The sequence below is a fragment of the Barbatula barbatula genome, assembly GCF_947034865.1.
Source record: "Barbatula barbatula genome assembly, chromosome: 15".
In the NCBI taxonomy this organism is placed as follows: domain Eukaryota; kingdom Metazoa; phylum Chordata; class Actinopteri; order Cypriniformes; family Nemacheilidae; genus Barbatula; species Barbatula barbatula.
Window position 1 is genome coordinate 7440892 of NC_136778.1, and position 12023 is coordinate 7452914.

The 12023-nt window shown below is 39.2% G+C and overlaps 1 protein-coding gene across 1 annotated transcript in view; it reads left to right on the plus strand.

Annotated features, from left to right (window-relative positions):
* adgb (androglobin) overlaps nucleotides 1–12023 on the plus strand; it is a gene marked incomplete at its 5' end in the record, with an annotated part of 28241 nt that overhangs the window by 1190 nt on the left and 15028 nt on the right. The window contains 13 exons of the mRNA XM_079474571.1: nucleotides 95–166; nucleotides 287–484; nucleotides 1216–1355; nucleotides 2542–2631; nucleotides 3539–3708; nucleotides 6059–6141; nucleotides 6771–6945; nucleotides 7019–7106; nucleotides 7549–7690; nucleotides 9204–9234; nucleotides 10848–11007; nucleotides 11141–11204; nucleotides 11578–11691. Of these exons, the coding sequence (XP_079330697.1) occupies nucleotides 95–166; nucleotides 287–484; nucleotides 1216–1355; nucleotides 2542–2631; nucleotides 3539–3708; nucleotides 6059–6141; nucleotides 6771–6945; nucleotides 7019–7106; nucleotides 7549–7690; nucleotides 9204–9234; nucleotides 10848–11007; nucleotides 11141–11204; nucleotides 11578–11691 (1527 nt within the window). The remainder of the gene's footprint in view (nucleotides 1–94; nucleotides 167–286; nucleotides 485–1215; nucleotides 1356–2541; nucleotides 2632–3538; nucleotides 3709–6058; nucleotides 6142–6770; nucleotides 6946–7018; nucleotides 7107–7548; nucleotides 7691–9203; nucleotides 9235–10847; nucleotides 11008–11140; nucleotides 11205–11577; nucleotides 11692–12023) is intronic.

Here is a 12023-nt window from a genome sequence, read left to right on the forward strand (position 1 = left end):
CCATAGGAGCACAGGACCCCAAAATTGGTTGAACATCCAAAAACAAATGCACATACAAAGCATAATTGTTATATCTCGTGTCCATTTGAAACAGACTCCTGTTGTTGTGGAAAATGAGGCTGCTTTTGATCTTAGCTCAGCAAATGAGCATTTACTTTCAAGCGAGGTGAGTCCATAAATCATTTTTGATGCTCTGTATTACTGGATGGAAGAAGGAGTGATTAGCTTAGTTGGCATTAAATAACACTAGATTGTCCTTCTTTTCCCCTGCATGGTGATTTCTCAGCTCATGCGATTGATCATTAGTGAGATCTACATTCTGCAGAAGGTCTGCGATACAGGAGAGGACAAGCCCATCTCCACGGAAACATCTGCCAACCCTTGGAGACCATGGGAACACATCTACTCCCTGTGTAAAGCAGTGAAGGGTCATATGCCTCTCTATAATGCCTATGGGAAGTATGTCATTAAACTCTACTGGATGGTAAGTTTAGGTTGAATATGAATACTGCAATATTGTATCAAGTTATGACCCAAATAATTTGGCCCTGGCTTTAAAATGCACAACGAAGGCAGTGAGGAATGATTGCAAGAGCCCTCAACATCTATTGTATGAAACTGTACGTTCACATTCTCCTGCTAAAGGGACACAGTGTCCTCTAGGCAGTGATTAAGTGATAACACAACGCTTATCAGGGAGCTGAGCGAGGAACTGGAGCCTTGACTGCCGGACTGCTCTATCCTCTGGGCCCCAGAAACAGAAAACCAATTATTTACTGTAACAGTTCATTGTATTAAATGAGCGAACGCTGACCTGCATGCTGGTAACAGTGATTTGTATGACATGTGATACCGAAGAGTAATACTCAAGCACACTCTCATGACCCTGAGAGTATTTTGATAAAGCCCAGTGTTTGTTTCTTGTTGTTTGAAAAGCAAGTGTGTCTCAATAGTCCTCGTAATGATGTCCTCGTAATGACACGCCGATACCAAAGACCGATACCTCATGTGACATGCATAGCAATGTGGAAAACATGGATGGAATCGAGGAATCAAGGCATAAAAACATAATTTGCTGTATTACACCGAATGGCACCGAATCTGAGAAATGTATTATTTCCTAAGAAGAAATTAGTATATTATGTAAACTCTTTTATTCTGGATGCGAGTCATCGTGATAAATCTTAGGCTCTAGTATGTTTTTTACTTTTTCAGGGATGTTGGAGGAAGATTGTTGTGGATGACATGTTACCATTTGACAAGGACAACAACCTTCTACTTCCTGCTACTATGAACCAATCAGAGCTTTGGCCGATGCTCTTGGCTAAAGGCATACTAAAAGTGGCCAGCACTGAGTGAGTATTTTCTGACCACATCGTCACGTTGTGGGGGAAATATTTGCTTGTCTGTGTGCTTGAGCACTTTGTAACACAATCAGTGTTTCATTTAGCATAGGAAATGAGAAGTATGTCTATTAATCACATATGAGCTGCATCAAAATTCGGATGCTGAAAACTAGGACCAGGACTTGGACATTGAAAGCAAGGACTTGGTCTTCGAAGGACATGGACTAAGAAGTCAATGAAAGTCAAACACCACTGTGCAAAACATATATTATAGCAAAATAGCAAAACATTGACATGGACCATTTTCCTGCAGAATAATTTTCTTAAAGGTCCAGTGTATGAAATTTAGCAGCATCTTTAGCAAAGGAGAAAATGCAAAGGAAAAATGCGCTCTGTAGAGCAGTTTGTTCAGGGCTACTCTAGAAACAATATGGCGAGACCCATGGTGTATGTAGTATGTCGCAGCCTATAGTGAAAGAAGCAAACATTTCACAGCTTTATTTGAAGGAGCCTTCGGAATAGGATGGCCTTAGTTGCACCGCTGTGACGTATTCTGTCTTGGAATGGACCCTTTAGAGAACGCAGCCTCTGATTTGGAATAAATGCTAAAAACCATATAGTGTATAGTAGTATAGTGTCCAGAGAGAAAAAGGTTTTTGAACACATACGTTCTATTGTATGAAGAGTAATTTATTTTTGCAAAAGGTTGAGGAAATAATCACATAAGTGATTCACCTGAAGTAGCTGTTTGAAGAGTGAATGTTCTTACATGTAGTATTTTAAAATGGTGGTGATAAAGATCGAATCGGACTTTGTGTGGAGTTAAACAGTACATTTGTGCAGTTAATTAATAGCTGCCGGACTGGTTTAATTCAACATCTTGTGAGACACAATTACATCATGAGCCATTTTATTTCTTCAGAAGAGAGAGAGCAAGAGGTAGCACACACACGTAACGATGAGGGAACCAATATAAACTTTATCTGCTTGACTTATGAATATTAATTAGGTGACGTATCATTCACCTAATACTGTACATTTAAGATACTGTAGATAAACCAAAGGATTATTGCTTACCACTTTAACATTCATTTTTAATACTGTTGCTAAACTTTCATAATATCATTTCTTTTTTCCAGAAAGTTAACATGGTTGTCACACCCCTGACTGTGATATGTAAATGTTCTCTCTGCAGTGTTCCGGTCTTGAGCTCCGGGAGGGAGTTGGGAGAGTTTACAGTCATTCACTCTCTCACTGGCTGGATCCCAGAGATGATTCCTTTAAAGTGAGACTCTCACAATACTGAATTCTTTACAATGCACACAGTTTTGAGCATGTATAAGAATGATATGTATTGTATGTGTACACAGTGGCCCCAGAAAATATGAACTAACTCATCCAAACAGCCTTATTAGCAGACAGTGTGCTGTTGTTCTGTGGGTCTTTTCCGCTCATCCGGCTTTATTAAATGAATTACCGCAGGAATGAAACTCTTTTGTAGCGTCAAGTCGTTGTTTGTAGTTTGTAGTTGACACTCCCTCAGCATTACCCTCCCATCTGCTCTGTTTTGGGAAACATGCAGAGATGCCTTGTAGTTTACGCTCGGATGCGTTTTCATGTTTGGATACATCCTCAGAGACCTCAGCAGTAAACGCATTCAGTGAGCTTGTGCTTATATTTTGTGCTTATATTTTTGTAAACTTAAACGTTGTAAGATAAGCTTACAACTTTGGCCGAACTTTTAGAGTGCAGCATGACGTGAGAGCTAACTGGAAAAGAGTACCTGATCACTTTTTTGGGATTGTTGGATCTCCTGAGATGATTCATTTCCCTGTAGGGTTTGAGAGTCATATTCAGCTTACGCTGAAGTTAGATCTTGCCAGGACATCACATATAGTTTTTACGGTTATTAGGAAGGGTGAAAGGTGAAAAGAAGAAATGAGTGTCTTTGTTGTTCGCGTAATGCATTTCTAAATTGAGCATTCCTTGGATCTAATTGCTGTTTATTGATTGGTGTAAAGTGCAGAAACTGTTTGCTCTTATGAGTTTCATCCATTGATCCCACTGCTGGCCATAAAATTGATTCAAGGACTTTGTTATTTAATCAGTTGAGATTATTAGATAAATTCCCAGTTGAGTATTGTAGTTTTAAGATACTGCTGGATGCCTTTATTCATCACTTCTTGCTGCAGGTACTGGTATACTGAACAAATTTGGAAGTTCTTGAGGGAAACTATTCCAAAATTCCAACTGGAGGAAGAAGGATCAGAGGATAAGACCACGACTGCTGAACTCATGACTGTAAAGGATTCTGATGGAAACGAGATCAAGAGTGAATCTCCCTCAGAACCCAAGAGTAGAGGTACACACACATACACACTGCAGTTGATTATCCATTAGCATAATGTGATGCATCTGATTAAAAGACACACACAGAGCGAGTAAATGAGAGAACCCATATGAACAGATACCTGCAGTGAATATAACTCTTTTTTTTTTTTTTTTTTTTGAGTATTCTGATGGAAATTTAAAGTGGTCTGAGTAGTTTAGGAATCAAAGTAATTTAAGTCTGCAAGTGTAAAATGTTTCAGGCTTTAATTTGAGCCTATAAGACCCATTGTTCACATGCAGTCTTTGCAAGTTGAGATAGAGGCTAATGAAAAAGACAAGCATCTTAAAGGGATAGTTCACCCAAAAATGAAAATTCAGTCATAATTTGCTCACCTTCGAGTTGTTCCAAATGTGTATACATTTATTTGTTCTGATGAACACAAAGATATTTAGAAGAATGCTTATAACCAAATATATCTTGACACCCATTTTTGTTCTCTTAAACCAAACAGCATGTTAAAAACTGCTAACCACACAGATTTACATTTTACATTTATTCATTTGGCAGACGCTTTTATCCAAAGCGACTCACAAGTAGTTTTATACATTGGCACATTACTGCAGAGCAATCAGGGGTAAGGTGTCTTGCTCAAGGGCCCTTCAGTCATGACCTGCTCGCACTGAGATTAGAACCAGCAACCTTCTGATCACAAGCCCAACTCTCTAACCACTAGGCCACAGCTGACCCAGACGCAGTTCTCGACGCAGTTAAAAACTGAAGATTTGCATTGTGGGTAATCCATCCCAAGAAACACGGCAGTTGTGCTAAGGTTTACTGCTCCCTAAAGCCTTACACTTACCTTTAGGTATTTTGGGTAAGGTGCAATGACTTACATGGACATCTTTCAAACTGAAAGTAAATAAGTAAGACTCCCAACCCCACCCAGGGGATTGCACATACTTGGAAGCAAATGTATAGGATAAAGCAATGTAAGTCGCTTTGGATAAAAGCGTCTGCCAAATGCATAAATGTAAAATCTGAACGGTTATTTTTAAGCCTTGCATATTTTTGTACAGTATATTATTCTTTTCCCGGTCTCCTCCATACATTATTTACTGCAAAAAATGCAGTTGAGATATGAATATTTAGAATATGTAAGCGACAATATGTGTCAGTTTGACAACGGCCTGTTTTGAAATATCAAAGTGGTGTTATGATAAAGAGGTGTAATTGTCAGTGTACATGTAAACAGGGATTTTTGACAGGTCTATGGAGACCTACGATTTGATGAGTCTATTAAATGTAATGTTTTGCTGTTCGGTTAAACTGTTTTGGATAATTGGCTTCTGCAAGCAAATGGTTCAGATTACATTCCGATAATACAACGTTTTGCCACGTACAAACAAACACATTCTCTCTTTCTCATTCGCAAACTTACTTCATTTGCTCTTATCCATAGGCTCCTTTAATTCATATAATGAATCCATCTCTTCTGTCTTCCTCTCACTCCCTCTGGGCGCTTGATGCTAATTAATGGGTCGGAAATTATAACATGCTTTGACATATATCACTCCAGCACCATGGCCTAGATCTTTAGTGCCTAAAGCGGTATCTTATTGAAACATGTAATCGCTGATCATTCTTTTTATACTCAAGCCTTTTGAATAAGAGGAACAAGTATATCAGCATCATTTTAAATCATTGGTGGATCATGCAAAATGCTTTCCATCATTAGACATATAAAGGAGGTACAGAATCAATTGCATTTGCCAACTTTTGCAGGACTCTAAGAGAGTATCAGTGAATCACATAATTAGATGCGTTCATACTATACTTGATTGACAGCATTAAAAACCATGTACTTTCACATTGTGATCACAGAAATTACAAGTGAAAAATGAAAATCACATACTTCAAAGGTAAAGAAGGCCATTTTCTTTCATGTTGTGCATGGACCTTTTCCGTCTCTTTATTCCTCACCCCATTCCTCTTTTCCATTTGGCCCAGAGCTTGAGCTTGTAACAGTCAAGGAACTGATGGCCTGATAACAGATCAGAGATGGCCGGAGGAAATTAAGATCAAATGCAGCGTGTCTCATTTCTTTCTCGACAGTGGGAGACTGTGTGCTGCTTGAATTAAGAAAATAAGGTTTGACAGATAATGGCTCTCTCTCCGCTGTAAGCGCCTTTGTCTTTGAAACTCAGGCCTTGATCTATCCACTCTTCTAAGACAGCTGCACTCGCTTCATTATCTTATGGAGATGGAAACTTTACAACATAGAAAAATGTTGCTTAGAATTTGGATATAAAATAGCACCTTTTTATTTATCTTTTATATTAGTCTTTTTCACGAATGATGTTCTGCTCTCTTTCTGTTTTAGACATCGGTCCTCAAATGGTTGTGTGTGCTAGTTACCAATCCCTGCATCTTTTGGAGAAAAGGACCTCAGTGCTTACCAAGATGGTACTTTTCATGGTTTTCTGTAAAACACAGTATTCATTAAAATAATATCAAATATAATACATATATAATACAAGTGCTGTTGTATTAAAAGGGATAGTTCACCCGGGAATGAAGATTCTGTCATCATTTTCTCACACTCTTGTCATGTCAAACCTGTATGACTTTCTTTCTTCCGCAGAACACAAAAGAAAACTGAAGAACGTTGCAGCCGAACAACAGCGGTACCCATTCACTTCTATTGTATGGACACAAAGCCAGTCAATGAGTACCGCCAATGTTTCGGTTACCAACATTCTTCAAAATATTATTTTAAGTTCTGTGGAAGAAGTTTAGTTTTTAATACATTTTTAGGTCAGCTATGATTATAAATATCAAATAGCTGTAATAATCTGCAGTTCCTTTCCTACGTTTTGCTAAATTGACAGAAAAAAGTCACATGTGCGCTGCAGCTTTGAACACATATTCACTCAGCTTGTTTGATATTACGCCTTCACCAAACAAATTTACCTAAAGCTCATTAATGTGAAAACACACTTGGGTATTATGTAGCTCCGTTTGGATTAACACTGACTGTCTAATCCATCATTAAGTCTCTAATCTATGAACGCCTTGGGTGGTATGTTATTCAGGCCGATTCATCTGAGAGTCTGAGGCAGTACGGCCTTTCTCAGCTCTACAGTCACCTAGTGCTGCTTACTTGTACTCGAGACTGTCCCCTGGTGGCCCCACCTAAACTACCCCCTGTTCCTAATTGGAAGCGCATTCGCCCTCGCAAGCAGACCAACATCACGGATGAACCCAAAGGTAGTACGTGCATATTTAGTTTTTTAAGGAAACATTGTAATGAATGGCTCAAATGGATGTCTGTGCTCTTTAGAACCCCCTGTTCAGAAGCCAGAGCAGTTCATAGAAGTGTGCAGCCCCTTTATCAACTTCAGACTCATGGCTATGGCAGCCCATGACATGTAAGCTTTGTATAATCTCTCTATACGCTATATATATTTTTTTCGAGGACAATTAATGGGAAACCTGAGGGTAATGGAAAAGTTATTTGTCATATCATGCCATATCACAACCGAGCCAATGGCATGCCTGCTACCCAGTACCCTTTTTCGCTTGTGTAGAGTGTTAGAATATGAGCTTTGTTTTACTTCCAGGTATTTTATATGGAGCTGTAGGAGGGGGTACATTAGCACAGTGGGTGCTAACAGCAGTAATTGATGGTGTGGGGGAGTCAGACAAGGCATTGAGTTTTGTCATTGTGCTGTTTCTGATTACATGCCAATATTGTCTCTCTAGGTAGTCTCAGCATGTCGGATTGGTTTTGTTTACCTGTTTTAGGGGGATGGATCATAAAATGTGTTTTTGAAACTATGCCTTCATTGATAATTTGTGTGTGTTTATTAGGGAGCAGGGTGCTGTAAAGAGGCGTGGCTACAGCTCAAATCTGACCTCCTTCTCTGAAATGGATGATAACGAAGAGGACCATCCTCAGAATGACATCACCCAAAACTCTCCCAATTCTTTGTATACCACTGAAAATAATGAGGTATGCAAGAAGGATCTGACTGTAATTGTGCACAATGATTTCACAATTTTCCCAAAAGATCTAGTTCAATATCTAGCGTAGGGACCTTAAAAATAGTTTGGGTCAGAATCTTCCATAAAATCACAGTGTGATTAAGTCACACTTTAAGTGATAGTTCACCCCAAAATGAATCGTTTACTTATCCTCTTGTCAGTTCAAACCAGTATGACTTTCTTTCTTCTGCATAACACAAATAAGATATTTTGATAACAGTCGGTAACTGAAGAGCACTGACGCCCATTCACTTCTATTGTATGGACACAAAACCAATGTTAATGGGGGCCAGGTACCAACTTTCTTCAAAATATCTTATTCGTGTTATGCAGAAGAAAGAAAGTCATACTGGTTTGAAATGACAAGAGGGTGAGTTAATGATGACAGGATTAACATTTTTGGGTGAACTATCCCTTTAAGCATCTATGTCATGTCTTTGAACAGATGTGGTAAAAAAAACACTGATGTGCTGTTTACAGCATCTATCCTCATGTGTTCTGTGGCACAATGTGCAAAATGTTCTGCGCTCTGGATACAGTGCCGCTGGTGGCCCAAAGGCAGCGACAGGCTATGACTTCGTCGCACGCCTCTCTCTCTCTCTCCAGCTCCAATGTCACACTGCCTGTCTCCCTAATCATGAGAGCGCCTCTGGCAGATCCCACATTGTGAAAACGAGAGACAGAACGGTGAAGCGTTACATAAAAGGACAGGTCACGTCCTCGTAACGATATAAAAAGCAGCACAATTAGCCTGTCAGTCATCGGGGGGAATTCTCACAGGAGGTTCAGCTCCGATACAGGTCGCTTTTCCATCACTAGGATGCACATCTGTGCACGTGCTCTAAGTAGACTGGTGACGAAGGGAATTTGTGCCATCACATCACCAATAAATGGTTACATCACCTGTAGGCACATGACATATATGGTGAGGTCACATGATATGGTTGGGCCTCCTTTCTTCTGTCCTCCATACCTGTCCTCCTGTTGCTCTCACCTCAGATCGGCGGTGAGTCACGGACTGAATCACAGACACTGTTGTTCATTGGATGTGGCACACAGAGAGCCCCTAATTGTCCTCCACATTTAAATTGCACAGTCGGATGAATCCTCACGCTTTAAAAGGCTTTCTAAGCGACACAAAGTTGGGTTCAATTAAGGAAAAAGTCCATTTTGAGAAGTTTCTAGGACTTACATGGGATTGTTTCCATGGCACGGCAATGGGTTACACAGAGGTGTCTCAATTAGCGGGTAAGACAGACAGGATCATCAAACCCTATCCGATGACCCTTAATGTTTTCAACGTTAGATATCCTGTGACTAGTCAATTGAAGTAAAAATCCCTTTCTGTCCAGATGTCGGATAAGAGGATTTCTGACTAGCTCTGGAAGCCAAATGGGGTGAATATGGACATCCATTGCCTTCCTCTTCTATGTCACTCCTAGTTAACCCTTTGCACTTTTTATCCCCCTGTGTTTAACTAGGTAACAGCAGAGGACAAGAAAAAGGAGGACGGTAAGATGGGTTTACCGTCTGTCCGCCTGCCTGTCCGGTCACTCAAAGACTGACATTTACTGTATATATGAACTGTATGAATGCACAATGGTCATTTCATGTTTTCTTGAAGGTCCGTTAATCTAATTTTGATGAAAATTGGAAATTGAGACCTTAAAGGGTATTAAGTGATAGTTCGGCCAAAAATGAATATTTCAGTCATCAGTTAGTCACCCTCTTGTCGTTTCAAAACTGTACTACTTTTTTTCTTCTGCAGAACACAAAAGAAGATATTTAGAAAAATGTTGGTAACAGGAAACCCTCTGTCCCCATTGACCCCCATTGTGTCCATACAATAGAAGTCAATGGGGGCCAACGGTTTTTGGTTACTAACATTCTTCAGAATAACTTCTTTTCCGAAGGAAGAAAGTCATTACAGGTTGTCAAGAGGGTGAGTAAATGATGACAGAATCATTATTTCGGGGTGAATTACTCCTTTAAAGTGAAATCTTTTTATTCAGATAAACTAAACTGTTTAAAAAAAGTGGGGAATCTATTTTCATCAGCTAAGTGCTTTCGTAAAAATGTGGAATACAATTGAAAATGAAGCGAAAAGAATGAATTTGTAAAGACGGATAATTCGCCACACTTATCTCTCGCCAACCATTGTTTAGCCATCAGAGCAATGAGGCTAATGGCTGCTGTAATGATATGATAGCTGGTTGAATTGTGTCTTAACAGTTCTCATTTATCTCGCTCTTTCTCCGTCCAATACGTCTTCTTTTCATGAGCGCAAACACAGACGCGTGTACACACACAGATGCGGCGAACCTCTATCTCTGTGATCATGATCTTGCACTCGCCCCTCATCACAACAGGCCAATTATGTGCTTTCCTAGAAAGCCCAATGTGTTGCTTAGTAACACATGTGGATAAGTAAATGGAGTGCCTTTGCCATGGCATTTCTATTCTCACGGTGTAATGCAGTACGTCACCTCGGGTTATCAATTAAAGCTTTAGTATATCATATTTCAGACACTGATGCCAAAAATTGCCGCAATGAATTAAGACACCGATGCAGTTTTAATAAATGAAATGTTATTATGGTGCCAGCGATTAGCTCAATGAGCTTTACTGATTGGCACTATTGAGTTAATCACTTTACCCTCATGGGAAGTTATTTAAGAGAATCTCCTTCATCTTTGCAGAAACTTGAGACCACTTCAGAGCTCTAGTACAGCAATATTGTGTCGAATTAGGTCTTTGAATTTTAGTCATTACAAATGGCGCATGCATCATTTTACTGCTTAAAGTGATAGTTCACCCAAAAATGTCAATTCTTTCATCTTACCTACATGTCATTGTAAACTTGTGTGACTTACATTCTTCTGCAGAACACAAAAGAGGATATTTTGAAAAACATTGGTATCTAAACAACATTGGCCTCCATTGACTTCCATTGTATGGACACAAAACCCATACAAGACATTTCGCCAATATCTTCATAAAGAGAGTTTGAATGATGTCAGGGTGAAGAAATGATGACAGAATTTGTATATTTGGAAGAACTATCCCTTTAATTAGTTTGTAACAGACTAGTTTGTAAGACTGTATAATATTATTAAAATATGCAGAGAAAGCAGAGTCAACTTCAAATCTCGAGAAAGAGAGAGAAGAAAAAGATAAAGAGAAGGTGCAATCCAATTCTGCACTGCTTCAGTCCCAGGATCCATCAGGCAAACCCCTGCTGCAGGAAACCTGGGTGGACCTTCACAACTTCACCAAATGCTTCCAGTGAGGATCAATCTTCTCCAGGAACATCCCAAGCTAGATTTTGCTGAACAATTCATATCTTTTTTGTCAAAATGTTGCACATGCTTAGTTCGTATTATGCTGTAAACTAATATGCTAATAATGTGTTTTGTAGAACATTGCTGATTTTCCACAAGCCAGACACATATGCACATCAATGCGCATCGGCCCACTTTCAGGTAAAGTTTATGGAAGATGAAGTGCGGACTTTACTGTACATTACAGTATGTATCCATAAAATGTGTAATTTCTGCATTAGTTAGAATTTATTAATATTAATAATGGGTGTGCAACTGGTGGGTCAATCAGGTTGAGCCAGCGTTGTTGTGTTGTGCTGATCAGAGAAAAACACGTCATAAATACAGTAACAGGGTCATGAGTAAATCTCAGAGGATGACATTCAGAGGGCATATTATTAAAACACCCAATACTAAAAACAGACCCAAAGCTGTTATGGTGCCATTTAATGGTGCTTGTTATAATTATGGTATCCATAGTGGAGAGATGTGTTGTGTTCGGAAAGAACTTGAAAGTGACTCATATCTCTGTTAGAACTCTGTTTCCTCTCGACTGTCTGCTACTCCACTGTCCAACGCTGTGGCCTCCACCCAGTCTGTTACTGCTCCAGCTAGACAACCTGATTCTACAGCTACTGTTCACACACAGGTACACACACACGCTGTTTTTTCAAACCTTATCCCCCGGGAACATGTGGTTTGATTTAATATTAGGTTATTGCTTTAATGTTTAGAGTTTATGCAATGGATTGTGTGTGTAGAGGCCAGATATTTTATAGACACGTTCAAAACTAGTACACATTCAAAAAAGGTTTTTACCAAAAATAAACAGACTTCGTTTAAAGGGACAGTTCACCCAAAAATACAAATTATTTCTTTGGTCGAACACGAAGTATGATATTTGGAATAAATTTAGCGACTGAGATTTCTGAGGCACCATTGACTACCATAATAGAAACAAATATTGTATAATTATTTGTA